Source organism: Triplophysa dalaica, chromosome 22 (genome assembly GCF_015846415.1).
Source record: "Triplophysa dalaica isolate WHDGS20190420 chromosome 22, ASM1584641v1, whole genome shotgun sequence".
Classification (NCBI taxonomy): domain Eukaryota; kingdom Metazoa; phylum Chordata; class Actinopteri; order Cypriniformes; family Nemacheilidae; genus Triplophysa; species Triplophysa dalaica.
In genome coordinates, this window is record NC_079563.1 from 15858520 (window position 1) to 15877915 (window position 19396).

Consider the following 19396-nt stretch of genomic DNA (forward strand, 5'->3'; position numbering starts at 1 on the left):
CAGTGAAAAATGCAAGCCGCTCCCACTATTCGACATTCCATGTCAATCGGAAATGCATCAAAATACAGAAGTGAAAAGTAAAAACGATCACAACTTACGATTCACAGGGACTTTAAAGGGTGATGGAAATGTACACACCCTCATTTTATTTCATACAGGTATGGCTTTCTTTCTTCTGCAGAACACGGGAAGATGTTTTGAAAAATGTTGATAACAACGGCGGTACCCATTGACCTGTGGTTTTGTGTCCATACAATAGAAGTGAATGGGTACCATGATACCAACATTCCTCAAAATATGGTCTTTTCTGTTCTGCAGAAGAAAGAAAGTCATACAGGTTTGAAATGACACGAGGGTGAGTAAATGATGAAACAATTTTACATTTTGGGTGAACTGTCCCTTTAAGTTATTAATAAGTGTATTATATTGTCGATTTTTTATTTTCCAGCTCTCTGCGAGACGTAGGACACATACGTCTTATTGGACGTCCGCCCGGTCATGTAGAATGTATTTACCACACAGCCAGTCAGTGTAGCTGTTGATTAAAGAGCGTTTTTTAGTCCACAGCTCCTGCAGAGGTGCTGAGAGCAGCTGGTGGGATGCTGGACATGTAGCTGTGCTGGAGTCAGGTGGAGAGAAGGCGGAGGAATGAGCTGACCTCCAGCACTCGTTTATTAATAACAGCTGTCAGCTGAAATCCCTCTAGAGCAGTGCAGGAACAGCGGACTGCAGGCAGCATGGACGCAGCTCATTCTGTCCCGCTGCCTGCACGCCGGTGGTCTGCAGAGAGAGACGACACACGTGAATGGGGACAAAAGGCCTTGATCTCAATTTCTCCACGCCATGCCTCGCTCTCTCTCTATTCCCAGCACCTCTCTTTCCTATATCTGTCTCCAACCTCTATAGCAGGTGTGGTTAGAACGGTTTATTTTTGTTTAAAAACAACACCAAATGCCATTCACAATGCATTCAGCTTATGTAAACTGCTGTTTCATATTGAAACTTTGTTTGGTGGAAAAGTGAAGGGTGGGATTTGATTCAGTAATGCCAGATGTTATGTAGGGGATGTCGGAAAAATTATTGGTTAATAATAATTTGGTCTTGGCTATGTCAACAGAAATGAACATTTATTATGAGTGGAGAGTTGAAACATTTTTGAGAAAGAGGTTATGACCTCTGATGGAGAAAAGTTGTTTTTACTTTTTAACAACTCAAAACTGTAGCCTGAGTCATCCGGTGTGTTCTCTAAATCTATGAGGATCTTTTAAATTTTCAGCGATTTGTCAGCAGACGTCCCTTTTTTCTTGTATTTCCCTATGTGCCAGTGTCAGAAAACAAGTGGAAAGCTGAGGACGATGTGTTCTGCTTTCTCTGTCACCCTGGAGGTCTAGAACCCCTCTGTGCCCTGACAAACTCGCAGCCAAAACAGATGAAACGTTCTCAGAGTGTTCTCTGTTAATTTTCCTGTCCTCGTGAGAGAATGACAATAGAAAATAAATTTGTTGGGTGGGAAAAAAGAAAACATCCTTTTCAGAGGTTTACTCAAGGCCTGTGGTGGCTGAGGCGCTGGCCAGATCTTATGAACTTTGATGTCTGGTGTCTTTGTTTCCTCATAAATAGAGCGGCATTTTGAAGTTCATGTAAATAAACTCAGGCTCCTGTTTTGGCAAGACGTGAAATGCTTTGATGTGAATACTATAGTGAAGGAAAACTGGAATAAAAGAAAGAAGACCGGAGGAAGCAATCTTTTTGTCTCTCGTTTATTTTCTCTTTTAATCTCTCTTAAGATTTTGGGTTTTCTCAGGATAATTATACAGACAAGCTCATTTTGAAAGGCCTGCAAATATAAAGGATTCTCATTTTCTGCCAAACAGCCTTCAATGTTGATCAATATTTCTCATGCTGTCAGTAAAGATCAACACCTGTATGAGACACTCTTGGATGTTTGGATTGAGTTTGATGTTTAATGCATTGTTTACTTGTCTCAACAAAATATATTATGACTCTTTTTGTGTGAGTCTGCGTGTGGTGGTTGTTAGTCTACATGGAAAGAGACGTAATGACTGTTGTGCATTTTCATGCACATTTTTGGTATCTATGCAGATGAAAAACGCTTGAATATTACAAAGAAACAGTTTTTTAGGTTATGGAGAGAACTTTCTACATGTTTTTTGGTGCTAAGAGTCTGGAATGTGTATAATTGTTCGGTCATATTTCTGTCAGATTCACAACATCCAAAATCTGTTGCTTTTGAGTAGGTTTTGAAACCTCAGTCATTTGCTCACCTTTATTATGTAGTTATAAGCCTTTATTTTCTTCTTAACATAAAAGAAGATTTAATGGATGTCTTTGCTGGCACAGCACTGTCTTGTGAATTACAAATGAATTTGTATAAAAACCGTCATATTACTGGAAACAATGATAAGCAAGCTGCACAGACTTCTTAATGACAATCTTGTTTGCTTCTTGAAGTTTTAACGTCACAATGTGCTGCCGTTGTATTGAATCCACCTCTGTTGTCTTAATCTGTCAAAGTCCGTTCAGACATGAGAACAGGTGCATGCATTAAAGGTTATTTAAAATTCCTCAATTGTTGTAAAGATGACACCTGTAACCACAGAATGTTTTTGTTGTAGCGAATGTTTAAGAAACGTTGTCCAAGCTCCAAATGGGTTGGATAGGTCTTATCAGAGAGACACAGAGCTATGTGCTGTTTACACTCCAACCCAACAATGTTTATTCAGTACAGACTGAAGCTCTATTCAAACTGGAGTTGCAATTTATAAAATTGGACATTTTAATGGCGATATTTAAATATAAAACGGGCATCCACACTAATTTAAGTTGAAAAAGTTATTGTATTGTGGCCATGAACTTGAGAAATCTTTCACAATTCAAGGAAGGACACATATATGTTAACAGCGAGGCCCCCAGACTGCACTGACATTTACTTGTGAATTATTAATAAAATCTGATCCCTTTCTTTCATTTTTCGTTGTAGTTTCCATGTCTCAGATATTACTGTCAGGTCAGATGTCCTTTATCATCATTAAAGACTAAATAAAAGTCATTTCACTGTTGACTGAACTTATACGGGTGTCTGTTTGTGTTTCTCCTTTTCTCTGATGTCTGATCTTTACTTCACTAAACATTATAAACACAAGATAACAAATGAACATCTTTCCCTTTTAGTGTTTTTTCTACATGTTATTTCTTTGTTATATTTTTTTCTTGTATGCATTTGACAGCCACCTAACTGAGGATAAATGCATTGCATTTAAATACTTTTTTTATCACTACATGCATATGTGACCCTTGACACAAGTTATAAGTAGCAGAGGTGTATTTGAAGAGTTTATTTCCAAAATGAGTTTTACGATAATTATAATAATATAATTTATAATTTTTTTATCAAGTTATTTCATTTTGGAAACTCCTTATTTGTAGCAATAGCCAGCAAAATGATTGAATGTTTTTTTTCTTTTATGGCAAAAATCATTAGGGTTTTGAGTAAAGATCATGTTTCATAAAAATATGTTTTTGAATTTCCTACCGTAAAAATATAAAAACTTTTTGTGAGTGGATGCAGCAAAATCGTAACCAAAATGGGCAGAAAAACGCTAACAAACATCACTCGCTGCTGACAGCTCTTTGGGAATTACCCACTCAAGTTTGGTTTATTAGTTTATCTATATAAAGCTTAGAATTTATGCTTTTTTCATCTACTCTCCACAACGTCATTAAGCTAATAGCGTTAAGCCAATAAAGAGCATTAAAGCAAACCTGTTGTTTTTTAGGGACGACCTGCTACAGCGCCTCTTATGGACAACTTTAAATGGGATTTTCTCAATATTTTGCTTCTATGCACCCTCAGATTTTCAAATAGTTGTTTCTCGGCCCAAAATTGTCAGATTCTAACAAACCATAAATCAATGGAAAGCATATTTGGTGCATTTCTGCTTTCAGATGGTGCATAAACTTCAATTTTCCAAAAATTGAAAGAAAATCTGGTTTTGTGATCCAAGGGCACATTGTTTTAAGAATAAACCTTGTCACGATTGTATCCGTAGATCAGATCAAGTGTCCAAGTGAAAATCCAGCTGCAGTAACAACTGCTCAAATCACTTAATTGAACTAGTTTCCCTTGAATTTTATTCCGCTTTGTTACGCAAGTCAACTTTTCTTTGACTGTATATCAGTGAAGTGTACTTAATGTTACTGTTCCTGACTACCTCTGAAGTGCTGATTGACTCTGAGTGTTTTAAAAGTGTTATTTTCTTTTACCGAAGTGCTTTAAAACATCATAATTCCTTCTGAAAAGAACACATTGTGCGCAGAGCTGTTTTTCTCTGAATTGACCCACAATTTTATGGGCCCAAGGGCTCCATTTGACAAGAACCCTGTTTTTAATCGTCTCTCGGACCTACAGGTTAAACAGAAGAGAATGAAGAGACGAAGAGTTCCTGCGGTTCTGTGGAGGTGTGCGACAGGACGGGTTTATGTGACGTGCCTAAATCTTTAAGAGCTTAGCAGCAGAGCGTGGCTGAGAAAATGAGAGATCTGGGAGCAATTACCAAAGATAGATAGAGGAGAGATGCGAACGGAGGAGAGATGAGGGCGAGAAATGAGTGAGTCAGTGAAAATGAGATAGATGAAGAGATTTGGTTAGTCTGTGTGTACGTGTGCATGTGTGCGTGCGTGTTAGGGTAACTCAGTGGTTTGGACTCCCCAGAGGCTGACCAGATGCCAAGTTTCCTGCTCAGATGAACAGCTTCATTTTGAAAACCTGAGAGAGAGAGACATGATAAACAGAAAGATGTAGCGATGACTATTGTGTAATGTGACATTTCTGAGTCAAATAGAATATTTAATGGGAAAATAATGTTGGGATTTATTTGGATAATGAAAAAGTTGGTGGTCTATAACAACATATTTCTTCAAGCTGTTTTTCAGTCTTTAAACTTAAACGTGCTTCCATGTATAGCAATTCATAGCTTGAGCCGTCAAGATCCAATCTGGCAGGTTCGGTGCCTTGCTCATTGGCCCCTGTTAAAAATCCCGCAGTGATGAGGTTACAGGACTGTTGCGGTGCAGGAGAGAACCGATCTGAACTCGGCAGCCGTGAAGGTGCTCTGCAGAGCGCAGGGCAGAGCCGCAGGATGGCAGTGCCAGCTTGGTGCCCAGTCATCTGTGAGACCAGCGTCAGGAGGGGGAGGACTAAATGTGCCAACTTGCTTTACACATTCACAGCAAAAACTTTCTCTCTCTCTCACGCTCTCTTTCTTCCAGTTGTGGTGTATGGTGACTCAGCGGGAATGTGGGTGCAGAGGCAGAAAGAGAGAGAGAGAGAGAGAGAGATGGGATGGGATGCTGCAATATTAGAGGGGCACATTCGAGGTCATTTTTTAAACGGTTGCAACTACTAAGCACAAATTCCCTAAATTCAGCCTAAGACAAGTAATTTATAATCATAAAATGAATATTTCTAAATAGTTTTAAGAAATTCATTCTCGGATGTGCTTAATGTGCCATAAGCACATTTTCTTCTTTTTTATATTTGTCCAATAATGATACACTTTCATCAACGATACGCAAAATCCGCATGATCTTTCCTGTTGATGGTGACGCTTTTTTTAAACAGAATAAATACATTGTGGATTCAAGGCGGTGAAAGTCCCAATCCCACAGAAGCTGCAAACTCGAGTGTCATTTGGGAGATGTTGAAGGATGAACGTGTGTAACCATGTGTCTTGGTGTGTGTGAGTGTTTTTAAGGTAACTGTCAAGTCGTGGGGTAACTGATCTTGAATGATTTCCCCTGTCAGTCATGTATTTAAGTTCCAGCGTCTCTGCCTCTCTCATTACTTTAGCACTAATGATGTTGTAATTAGTAATTAAGGATACATTTATATGCAGGAAAGCTTTGATTGGGTCAGTTCTTTAAAGGACAGCAGAAGTAAACAGAATAACCTACAGGAAAGTTTGGCTCAGTGATTGCTCCTTCTTTTGATTTAAGAAACTTTAAGGGATAGTTCCCCCCAAATTCTGTCATCGTTTACTCACCTTCTTGACATTTCAAACCTCTGAGGCTTTCTTTCTCCTGCAGAACAGAAAAGAAGATATTTTGAAGAATGTTGGTTGGAGAAAACCAATGGTCCCCATTGACTTGAGTTGGTGTTTTGTCCAATGGTTTTTGGTTACCAACATTTTTAAAATATCTTCTTTTGGGTTTTGTCGAAGAAAGAAAGTCATACAGGTTGGAAGTTACAAGAAGATGAGTAAAGGATAACAGAATTTAATTTTTTAGAGAACTATCCCTTATAACTAAGGGAACTTTTCCCTTAACTATACTAATCAGATTACAAATCAGAAATGTATGTACTTTATGTACATTTTTGCTCTTTCTCATTTTACTTCTCCTTATTTACCTCGGGAGACATAAAAATATACACAATTGAGACCATTGTTAACAATAGTACATAAGCTTTAGGCTGCAACTGTCATGTGGATAGCTTAGATCTTATGGTTAAAAAAATATTCACATTGCAATATATTTGGACATTGACATATTGTTTATCGTACAGTAAATAAAGTTTGTTAAATTATGCAGTGGATGTGAGGAAAAGCAATAAAATGAGTTAAAGAAGACTTATTTAGAAGATTATTTCATTTAATTTCTGTCAAAGATAAGAGTTTTGTGTGACCTACTCTGTGATATCCAGGTTCAGGTATTTAGCTTTAAGATAATGAGAATTAAAGTTTGATTTAAACCATTAATTTCACTAAGATTTCAATTTTGAACATGTGATTACTCGGTCAATATTAAAGACATCATGATAGTGTTTTTATAGAGTGCTCTCTACATTATGCGAGAGGACTTTATGTAGAAAACAGTTCAACACAGACTGTTGGTTTTAGGGCTCTTGACAGATCTTTCTTTTTCATTCTATGTATTTTGAGTTGATCTGCTACGTATAACATTAGAATTATAGCTAAGTGGCACCAGTGACAGACTGATGTGATGCTGCATTTTCACATTTCATGTATTAATGTTGCATATAATGCTCACCTCAAGCGCTTTTGACAGCAGTTTTGTGTGAGCACATCTCTCTCTTCAGCTGAGTAAATCTTGTTGAATTGTTTGTGTGGACACTTCCTCGCACTGATCGTTCATAAAAACAGCTCATATAAAAGCATGCCACATTATAAAATACATCCCAGAAATATCTTTGGATAGACATAGACAGAGCTTTGTGCTATAAACTGAAGGCTGGAAGAGCGTGCGAGTTACCACAGCAGTTTTAAATGTTCCCGTGTGTGTGCTGATCTGGTCTGGCGTTCGGGCAGGTGGACGTCAAGCCCTGTAATCACCGGTAGGAAAGCGAGAGCCGCTGTGGATCGCTGATGGCTACGGCCACATTCTAATCACTGCTCTTTTAAAACGAACAGAAGGCAGAAAGCTGAGGGAGAAAGTGCTCTGATTGAGAGACGAGATGAAGAAAAGCTCCACACAGGAAAGAGGTGTCGGCTGAACGGATGCCTCTGGGTTCAAGTGGCCTTGTTTAAAGGATGAAACCAAAGTCAGACCACTGTAATCAGCTGTCCACAAATACTGTCATTCACTAAATCAGGGGCCATGGAGGATAACAATGTGTGTGTATGTGTGTGAGAGAGAGGCTCTCATTCTTGTCATGCAGGAATTAAAGTGTGTGTGTGTTATAGAGAGGCTCTCCAGAGTGTGTTCTTCTCCAGAGTGCTCTCGCTCTTCTTGCGTTCACAGATGTATGAGCTCATGATTTGGTGAATTTTTTAAGCTTTTGTCGCTGCCTGGCAGGCGGCGTGTTACTTTCAGAAGTGACCAAGCCTTTGGTTTGATCTCACAAAAGGCTTTGAAAGTTTACAGGGCGTTGAAGTCGACAATAACAGACCTTTGAATGATTTCAGCGTCATTTATACAGAGTTATAAAAGGTTGAGTTTATCGTTGCACAATGGTTGCTCAAATATTCTGATGCAACGCATCATAAATGAAGTTATACTTCCGTAGATTATTATGATGACTGCAGAAATGTTCCTTTTAATCTTGTATTTTATAGATATCTTACATTTAAAAAAAATCTCACTTCTTCATTCAAATGAAATGGTATGCGTGAAAGTTCGCCCAAAAATGAAAATTCTGTCCTCCTTTATTCACTCTCAGGATGTTCCAAACCTGTATCGATTTCTTCGTTCTCCTAAACACAATAAATGCTATGCGACTAAATGGGGGACGAGATCGGTTTGGTTATTGACATTCTTCCAAATATCTTCCTTTGTGTTTAGCAGAACAAAGAAATGTATGAAGGTTTGAGGGTGAGTAAATGATGACAGAATTTTCATTTTATAACAACTATCCCTTATATACAGTTTTAATTTGGACTCTTGTATTTTGGTCAGACGTATGAATATGTTTTGGATTTTGGAGTGTGGCCATATGAAGATCGCCCAGCTTCACCAAAGTCACAATGCAAATCCAGATTTTTCACAGTCCAGATCCAGCAGACTGTTTATTCTTGCCAAGTATATATCTCAAGGGCAATGTTAACTCAATTATTTTTCAGCTGAATTCAAACCAGTCCATTGTTATGTTTTGTAAATGTTTACGTCTTCAAAGTATTTTTTTTCTAAAAAGAAGAAAAATCAAATGGTTATTTTAATACAACACTGTATTTGTATCACCTTACAAGTTCTTTTGGCCCCGGTCATGTGCAACCATGTATTTTACTCTGCTATTCCTCTCTATTCATGCCTGAGTGAATGTGTCCTTGGAAAAGACCTGTGACCCCACAGTAGATCTCATGCACTCAAATATGAGATAAAAATAAGAGAAGGAGACCTTGTCCTTCTAGGAACCGAGAGAGGTCTTTCATTCTCGGAGTGAGTCCTCTCTCATGCTCTTGGCTTCTCCTTCAGTGTTACAGCTGTAAAACAGCAGCATGTGTGTGCGGTTCAGTATGTTACTCTTCTCCTCCGTTTCTCTGGCTCCTCCCTGGAGCCCTTCGGCTGCGTTCCTGTCTGTTTGAGCTGAGCTGGGAATACATCTTCATAACTCAGATCTTATTTAAATAAGTGACAGTAACACATTCTGCACAAATATTGAGCGACAACCTCATATTAGTGCAAATCTCATTCTCTTTCTCCTGGAGTGAAACGGATCCCTGCTCTCGGTCACGAAGGACCTGGTGCGATCAGGTGGTTGAGGAGTTTTAATGGTTAGCATGGCTTCATTAGCCTCTTCTGCTCGATGCCATCTACAGTTTAATTCTATAAAAACGCTCTCTTTTGACATCAATTCATCAAATATTGTGTGTGTACAGTTTTACACTGTAGAACGCTTGATTCTGATTGGCTGACAGGGATTCAGAGGTGTGAGTTTGTGGCTATGAAGTAGTTTAGTTATGTGAAACATTAAACATAAACAAAAAAGAAAAAAGTTTTTTTATCCAGCTATCCCTCTGTCTTTCCGTCTCTGCAAGTTTTCTGGAGGATTGAGCCAGTCGGGTTGTCACCATGGAGAAAGCAGGAGAGAAAGTAATTGCGTTGTTGCATTGCTTGTAGAAATCCCATCAGCCCTCTGGGCAAGCCTGTCACAGAGCATAAAGAGGCGGCTAAAAACGTAAGCGTCCACAGACAGAGCAGCGGCGGCGGTGGTAAGGTAAACGCCTCTCGCCGAGAGCCGAGGTGTCACTGGAAGCTGATGAAACGGCGGGAGGATGGGGACACGGCCGGGTGCTGTTTCCATTTGCCAGATCAGTGCTGATAAAAACGGGGATGCTGGTAAACATGCAGACAGAATGAGGGGGATAGACGTGACCCTGATAACGTCAGAAAGCCTGGTGGCTCTCGTTTTGGGCTCTGATGAAGTAAACGGGTTGTAGACTACGGATGCACTGATATGTAAATTTTGGACGATAATGAAAACCGATACTTCTTTAACATTGAAAGTTGATAACCAATATATTGGCCGATATTCAGTATCTAAATATTAATATGAAATGCAAAAAGTGTACAATTGCTTTTATTTGAAAACATTTACTGCAGAAAACAAGGTCACCATTAGTTCCATTTTTTTCTCTTAAAACCATGTACCAAGCCTACTTTACTATTCTTTATCCTTCAAACTTTTCTGGTATATTTTTGATTTAATAAACAAATTATAGACGTTTTTCCAGACCAACCCAGAAAATTGTTCTTAATTGTCACATGTCTAACAGGTCTCAATTTACACATTCATAAATACTGTATCTACATACCGTACAAATATCAAAAAAAAAATTCTTATAGCAGTAAGTGAATGAGCAAGACGGAAAGACAGTACTGTGCTGTATTTTAACTGTCAGCAGCGTGTAGCTGAAGAAGTTTAACCAGATGAAATGATTTACTGGCTATAATATATCGGCCTTAATTGTATTATATGTGCGTCTACAATAGGGATGCACGATAAATTAGTATTTTTTAATGTTATCGGCATCGGCTGATATGGCAGCTAATTTTTTTCGTGCATCCCTATTGTAGACGCACAGATAGTCCTGTATATTTCATGGCCCTGCTTTTAAACATGCTCACTGTTGATTGGTGTTTTATCTGGTGGGTGTGGTTATTGCATTTTCTGTGACAGAATAGACACATTTATTGTATTTAATTGCTTTTCTTATTTCAATTTTTTCTGCTGATGTATTTTAGGTGTATGATCTTGTCTACAGTCCCTGCGTGCTGTTTATAATCGTATTTACTTGGCTTAGGAATTAATTGAGGTTTTAATGCACCCCCTCCTTTCCCTCTTCGTCTCTAAATTGTGTTTTGAGGGGAAAATGACGATTTTTTTTTTGCTCGGTTATTGTTTTTATGTGCAACCGGAGGTGAAAAGCACCTGGACGTGTGTCAGAGCAGAAGTAAACATGTCAGGGGTTTAACGGAATGGAAGGGTGCGCTAATGGTCCCAAACGTGTGTATGGCATCAGGGAAGTGATTTGTAACAGGATTATTAGCAGTGAACTCTTGAGGAAGTGTGTCTTTTGTTTTGACTGGAATCATTACGGCACTTCCTTTAAAGCTTTCGTAAAGAATTTGTTTAGAGAGGAAGCAGATCTTCAAAGACAAACCTGTCAGCCGAGGTCAGACTTTTGACCTCAACATGAACCTAATGTCACCAGTCTGAGCCATTCTGAGAGACTGTACATAACATGTCTTCTTTGAGATTGGACTAAGAAATGGCATGAATCATTAACAGTTACTACTGCAAAAAGGTTAATATATAGAAGTAATATCACATGATCAAGTGTGTGGGCAAATATGACTTTTCTTTAATCGCTTGTCTTTGAACATTATAAAGAACAGTTTGAATATATTTACAAATGTTTAAATCACACATAATAGTAGATGATACAAATGTATACTGTATATAGACGGTTTCAACCGTGTTTGGTTAATATAACAATTTATTTGATATTAAAGGGACAGTTCACCCTGAAATTTAAATTCTGTCATCATTCACTCAATAAAAGAAAAGAGATATTTGGAAGAATGTCAGTAACCACACATATCTCATCCCCCATTCACTGCCATAGTAGGGAAATTAATACTATTAGAGTTAATGGGGGATGAGATCTGTTTGGTTACTGACATTTTTCCAAATATCTTCCTTTGTGTTTAGCAGAACAAAGAAATCTATACAGGTTTTGAACAATCTGAGGGTCAGTGAATGATGACATAATTTTCATTTTTGGCTGAACTGTCCCCTTTAATTTATATGAATATTTCATTGTATATTAATATTATTAAATGTATATACAAAAAACTCCTCAACAGTTATAAATTCTTTGCTGATGTCTCCTAGAAATTACGTTTAGGCCACATAATGTTTGTTTATGTTGTTGCGGCTGAAACCGTCTACACAGGAATATGGGATCATTTTGGTTTGCTCATGTTTTTTTCTCTTCTCTCTCTTGTTCACCAGATGGTCACAAGAACAAAGAAAATATTTGTGGGCGGATTATCGGCGAGCACAGTTGTTGAAGATGTGAAACAGTATTTTGAACAGTTCGGAAAGGTAAGACCCCAACATCTTTTATATGATGACATGCCAAAATGAATGTTTTCTGATCTCCACCCTATTACACAGACACACAAACAGACACAAGCTCACATCTCCTCCGGATGTGATCGTTAGAGCGCAGTACTGGAATTTAGGATGCAGGTGTCTGAAGACTGCAGAAAAGCAACCGTTTCCTGTATCAACAACGCAGCGGTTTACAGCGATGTTGAAACTTGTAGAATGTAGATTTGTATTTTTATCAACATGCGTTTGGCACAGTTGTCACAGAGACAAGTATGTAAAAATGTATTGAGTAGGATTTGAATTTGGTTTTGGCTTTAAATATAGGGCTTGGGGATAAGGTTTAAAATAGGATCTGAAAAGATGAGGTCTTGGAAAATGTAGACTGGTGCTGTTGAGGCTGGAGATGTGCTGCATTGGATAGGTTCATGGGTAGGTGTTCAGCTTTTATGTGGGTTTAGAGCTGGATTGGGTAAGATTATTGGGGTGGGGTTAATTGTGTAGTGTCAGTGGTGGAGCTTTATTGCGTGACAAGGGTGGAGTTGGACTGGATTCAAATCTGGGTATTGATGCCGTAATTATCAGCTCTGGAGATTCAGCTCTACTGCTACTTACCTGACTGCTTATATAAAAAACGAAATATTCAGCACGCCAGCTGCAATCATGGAGAGTGAGCAGGACTTGATTGACTTGATTATATGATGAAGCTTGTTTAGCTTCTCGTGGCTGTTCTTTTTACTGTCTCGTAGAAGCTTTTAAGAGCACAAACAAATCAGTGTGATTGAGTGTGTCATCTGAAATCAGAGCCTCTCTATTCTGTTGTCTCTCTCTCGCTCTCTCTCTCGCTCTCTCGCTCTCTCTCAAAGGCCGGGTTTCTGTTTGTCAGGTGGATTTGTATGTTTATTAAATAAACTGCCCGTCTGCAGCACCCTGCCATTATCTCTGTGTGTTTGTGGAGCACTGAGACTCCCCGTAGACGGGGAGCCAATCCTTTAGATCCATCTGCTGATAGTCAGACAGACAGACAGGCAGACAGTCAGACTGAGAAAGAGAGGGAAAAACAGACGGAAGAACAGACAGACAGAGAGTGAAAGAGGGAGATAGAGAGAGAGAGCGGTCAGGCCATTCAAATGTCTGGTCGGACATGCTTGGAATTTCTTAGTGAGCTGAAATGTCATCACGTGTGTGTGTGTGTGTGTGTGTGAGAGAGAGAGAGAGAGAGAGAGAGAGACGGCATCTATTTTTTTGTTGTAAAAATATTTTGTAAATTGGCATGATTGTGTTATTTGGTAGTTGTGGCGGTTGGTTAAAAACTGAGAAAAGGAAACAGGTGTAAGCAGAAATTTACTACCTCTCTCATAAAACACACACACAGACTCACACACAGGTTGTTTTAATTTACTGATGAACCAGACTTTTATTGTTTTCGTAGCAGTTTTTCAAAACAAGTTTTAACAGATATAGCCAAGCCACACTGACACCATACATGCTGGATTAGATAGGTTCAGGGGTATGTGTCCAGTTGCTTTGTGTGGGGTTAGAGCTGGACACATGACACTTGACATTCTTATTCATGTCAAATTAAACACAGTCTATAATCTGGCCCATTTGGTATACTGACATGCTCTGTTGGTATGTACTCTTTGGTTTTGTTGCTGTTGGCCTAATGTGATGGGGGAAATTGAGAGGCAGTACAAAGACAAGAGGAAAAAACATTGATGTTCTACACTCAGGTGTGCGCTCAGACAAAAAAGAGAACACAGAGGTGTGTAGTAGAGAGTTCGCTCAAGTGCATCTCTGAACATCACACAGAGACGCAGCTGGCCACAGTTGACAACGACTCCCTCATGAGATGAGAGAGAGAGAGAGAGAGAGAGAGAGAGCATCAGCCACCTCAGGGTGCTTGTGTTCTTCCTCTCAGAGGAAAGAGAATAAAAAAACACATTTTTTCGGAAGGATAAAGAGATGCCAGGGTCAGAGACAGGAAATTTGTTTTGTAATATAATGGCAGATGTTTTGTTTATATTGAGATTTTTGTAACTAGCATGCCAGTAATATAAAACAATCCAGCAGAAGGCTCTGTGTGCTATATCCGTTCTTTTAGTGACATGAATGCTTAATAACTTGAAATGAATATAATGACCATTAGCAGATGTTCACTGTCGCCGCAATGACTTATAAACTCAGTTTGAACCCACAACTGCTTTTGTGTTACTCTTTGAAAGATTTATTTGCCTCATCGATGTCTAAAAGATAAACACGAAAGTATAATCCTTATAATCCCTTTTTTGGTTATTTCTGTTCTGGACCAGTGTTGGTATTATGGGACCTGTAAGCTCTGATTATTTACAGGTGCACATTTTCATAACTTTACATTTTGTAAATGTATAAAAGTTTCTGTCCTTTTTTAGTTGTAGTTTCTTTGTCTATTAAACCTGGCTGATTACTGCCATTCTTCTTAATCTATGTAATACTGTGCACATTTTAGAGCTTTGTGAACAGTAGACTGTGGGGTTTTATGGATGGTAGTGAAGCAGTTTCATCTTTGTTCAGAGCTGCCGTGCCCGCAGGCAGAAGGAGAATCATTGTGGAAATGAACTGGTAAGGCATTAGCCAAAGGAAGGAGAAAAGTAGAGTAAGACAGTAGGAGCCTGTTAATTATTTCATATTTCCTCTGAAAACATGTTGAGCATGCAGGAACTGCTCCAGAGAGTCGGTTATCTTGTTGAAACATTCATGAAGACAATAGACGTGCTCCAAAACCTGGTTAGCTGCCTCGGTGCCGGCTGCCTATAGAAGCAGCTGCCTGATATTGCAGCATCATTATCAATACTGTACTGTTAGTGCGTGATATGGTACTATGTTGTGATTAATACATATTTGGGTAGAATGGTTTTCATTTTTAATATCATATACATTGTTTTAACATTTCTCAACCTCCATCACCTGTATTTTTCAGTAGTTATCTCAGCATAATAAAGGAAGGTTTGGGATAAACCAGCTATCAATATTACAGTGGACTCACACAGATAGCATTTCAGCTGCTGTGCCCACCAGGAGGAAGGTTGTCTGAAATCTCTCGGGTGTTTGAGTGACAAGATTTCCGGATGTAGACGAGACCCTTCTCATGTCTCTGACATTTAGAGAAGTTTTCAGAGAGACTCATCTTCTCCTGATCACTTGGGTTCCTTTGTGTCCATAGGGATTAAAGACTGGCCCAAAGCTACAGTAGTAGGGAAGATCAGGTCAGCTTGTGTGATATTTAGGCTCGGTACAAAGAGGCTTAAAACAGGCCAGTGGTACAGCAGGAACCACACACGCGTCTTTTTTTGGGCTGTGTGTTCGAGGGTTAACAGGCTTTTTCATCACGAGTCTTTAAGATTCTGATTTTGCCTGACAGAAGACTTAACCAAAAGAGTAATGAAATTCAGGTATCATTCTGATCTCTTGAGGGTTTTTAGAATAGAAGAGATCTGTCTTTTATGTTATTTCGAGCTGTGCTTCAGTTTGTAAACATAAACAAATCCTGTTTCTGTATTAGCTTACTAGGGCTGGACTTCTTGGACGAGAGCGGTCCTTCGTCTGTTCCATCCGTCCGCTATTCCATTCCGTGTTTTGTGTTCCATATTTTGTGTTATGGGGTCCCCCTCCTTTTGTTCATGTGTCGGCGCACGTTTAGATAAGGCCCACAGGGAAAAGTCCCCTGTGTATTAGATTTCATTGAAGTAAAAGCATTGCTCTGGGGTAACTATAAAATACTCTTGTCTTCAAATGTGTGACATTAAGAGTGATAAAACTGCTTGATAACTTTGTGTAAAGTTCTGTCTAGTTTACTTAGAAACTGCATCCAGAAGAATTAAGGTTTACCGTTTCCACATGAAATGCCATTGTAAGTGTATTTACTTTAAATCTGTTTTTGTAGCTTCATGCAACAATATTATTAGATAATCTGCAGCGTGTCACAATGAGTTGTATTGAACCAGTGACGTTTCTTTGACCTAATCCACCCGTTCCCTATCAAAGTTACAGCTTTACATAGCTTTGCAAGTTAGTTTTACTTTTTAATATCTACTTAAGACTTGCTGTCTGAACTGTTCTGACAGAACTGAAATCTAATTGGGTTCAGTTTGAGTTTCTCAGACTGTGTGTGCTGACTGTGCAGAAAAGACTTCTCTACCTTTATGGTTTGAATGGTCACGTACATCGCTACATAAACTTGCAGCATCTCTTGAGACGACTTCCACCCGCCGGCTGTCCTCTTAAAAGGCAGAGAGTTATGTCCTTGTTCCTCCTCTTCCTCTGTGTGTGTATGTGTGAAGGAAAAAGTGTTAAATTAGAAGTGAATGAATTAACATCTTGCTCCAGATTAGGAGGATTTTTGTCTAAAGCCTCATATTTTCCACACTTCAACAAACATGCTAGTGTGTTTGCTTTGCCTTTGTACGCGTGTACTTTTTTGTGTAAGTATTTTGAGTAAGACAAAGCTTTTTGCTGTAATATCTTAAAAACTGACGGACCTCACACTTTCTCTAACATGACAGAGACATTCGGATTTGGTACAAACCTGTTCTATCACTTTAACTTCTAAAGCGAGCATTTTAAGGAATAAAATGGATTCATGACAAAATATTTCTTAATAAAGTCTTAATTTTTTCATAAGAATAAAATAACATATGCTTTGTAAATCAAATCTTGAAAAAAATTAAGAAGTTTGTTTGGGAATGTTTTGTGAGTCCAGACCTAGGTTATCACATAAAAAATATTTTTGAAGATTTCCTAAATACTTGTTCAAATATTACTGTTGTATTATCCTTAAAGTGAAGTTGAGCTTGTTTTCTTTGCAGTGTTTGAGATCTGAAAAAATACAGAGCATATTTCCTATAAGTTTCTCCAATTTTCATTTTCTACCAATAACAGCAAATATAAGCAATATTTTTATTGGAAATTTGGTAGAAATATGATTAGTAGTTCAGAGAATGAAATGAGAGTGATAATTGTTCCTAAACACATATCAATAAATAGTTAAAACAAAAGACTGAAATAAACTTTATAAATTGTCTCCATGAAATTAAAATTCATTTATTTTCTGGCTTTTTAAAATTCATAATTTTACCACAGAAGAAATATCGCATCTTAAATGACATGAGGTAGTAAATAATGACAGAAATGCTTGTTTTAGATTAACCATATTTTTTACGTTTTAGCATTTATTGTCAGTTGTCAATTTAAGCAATTGAAAGAGCTGTATTCCCTATGAAACAACTTTCATTTAGTTTAATTACGATAGAATAATTTTGAATGATTTTGTCAGTCTCTTGCAGAGAAAATCTGCAGATTCAACACTCACTCATGCTGGTGAGATCTACAGCCTAGGGGAGACATTTCAGATAGTTTCAATATGTCTTTGGCCCTTTGACTCTGAAAAGGTTTTAATTATAGTGAATTTTGTGTCTGAGATTTCATTTCTCTCTCTGTGTTGACCTCTGATCCTCTAATGCAGCTCAGCTCAGCTGAAGGTAAAAGAATTCGTATCTCTTTCTGCTCAACCCGTACCACCACTCAGATGTGCTATTATCTAGTTTTTTCTATTTGTTAAATGTGATGCATACATTTTTCACCAGCTTTTTGTAAGCAACAGTGGACCTTATTTGAACCTCTGTTTCTAAAATGTAACAAATTAATATGTATTTTTTTTAGTTCATTTGTTGTTTTAAGACTTGTGTGTCTTCAAAAAGAAGTCTTGACCTCCGTCCTAACCTTTTTTTGGCCTCTGATCGACCCATAAAGTTCTGGGGTCTGGACCTCTGCCACAAGCTTTTGTGCCATACTGTGAGGAGCAAGGAGTTCTGGGTAATTGATTTTCGATTGAGAGTGAAGCAGAAGACCTAAAGAGTCCTGCTGGTCCATCTACCTGGCCGCTGAAAAAGTGTGTCTGTGTCCTCGCAGCCAGCACACCTGTATCCTTTGAATCGAGTCTTGCTGACTCACAGGGCGACAGTCTGTCATTTTTATCGTTTTTGAACGGCAACGTAACAAAATGTAGATTTGACACTTGTCATCTTTATTTAGACAGAGAGAGAAGGCCTGTTTCAACACGTCTTTAATTAGCACTTCTACACAAGGTTTTTGTGCCGTAACAGCTGTTCGCACAATCTGGGTCTTTAGTTCACTGATAAAGGCGCTGAATTACAATCTCCTCTGCTATGCTCACAATGATTTTACTATTATTATTCAGTTTTACCATTATTTTTTTAGGCTTTAACCGATTTATTCTGATGCAATCTTTACCTCTTTCTCTCTGAAGGGTTTATGTCACTCACTTCAATTGGATAATTTCAGTAATTTTCAGTTTTATGCTTCGCTTCGTCAGTCACACAGCTAATCACACTGTGTGTGTGTGTGTGCGCGCACGTGTGTTGATTATCTTTGGCCTTAAGGAGCTACTGACAAAAGAGAAAAACAGGAAGACAGTTACTGCAATTCCTGCAGCTTAAGTGCTCATGTGACCTTTAAAGAACAGCCTTCACACTTTAACTGTGCATTTGTGTGCGTTTCTAACTTCTCTGTACTTTAGGGGAAAAATTGTGTGTTCCCAGACATTAAAATTTTAACAGTCTAGCTGAATGAGACTCATCTGAATTCTCACATACACTGGATTTAAAATGTAGCAGATTACACGATTTCTAACCAAGTGCAAACAAATTATGCCAAAACATATACTTATTCTAAAGTAATACGCTTTTTAAATTAGCTTTGACCAGCTGTTCCCAAAGTCATTTTAATGGATTTACTTTGACCAGATCCTCTAGTATTTGATGCGAACAGAAGAAAAAAGGTCATGTATTTTTTTCTTCATATAAGTGGACGTGGAGGGGAACATTATAAAACATGACCCCTTTTAAAATACAATATGATGCTTTCGTAGACATGTAGACAATGCGCATGGTAACTGGGATCCCAAAATGGGATCTCATAAATAGTTTATATTTTGATACTGTACTTTAATTTATAGCTGTGTGTTAAGTATCTGGAAAAAATGTAATTACATTAGATTTTTGTTTTCTGTTGATCTGTTAGTTAGCTGTGTAATTGTTTTTCCTTGGAGAATTGTAGTCGTCTGCTCGAACTGCTCGCTTCAAGATGTACAATGGTTAGACATTCAATATTTCCGGCCAATGAATGATGAAAGATGCCTGTCTACATTCTTCACTTATATGGAATGGAGTAAAGATGAGCAGCTCACAGTAGATAAAGGACAGCTGTGTCTTTAAATGATGAAATGAACCCACAGATGTGATACTTTGA

The 19396-nt window shown here is 38.2% G+C and overlaps 1 protein-coding gene across 2 annotated transcripts in view; it reads left to right on the forward strand.

Annotated features, from left to right (window-relative positions):
• msi2a (musashi RNA-binding protein 2a) overlaps window positions 1–19396 on the forward strand; it is a 112548-nt gene that overhangs the window by 25927 nt on the left and 67225 nt on the right. For both annotated transcript variants that reach the window (XM_056736316.1, XM_056736315.1), the window contains one exon: window positions 11993–12085. In XM_056736316.1, coding sequence (XP_056592294.1) covers window positions 11993–12085 — 93 coding nt within the window. The remainder of the gene's footprint in view (window positions 1–11992; window positions 12086–19396) is intronic.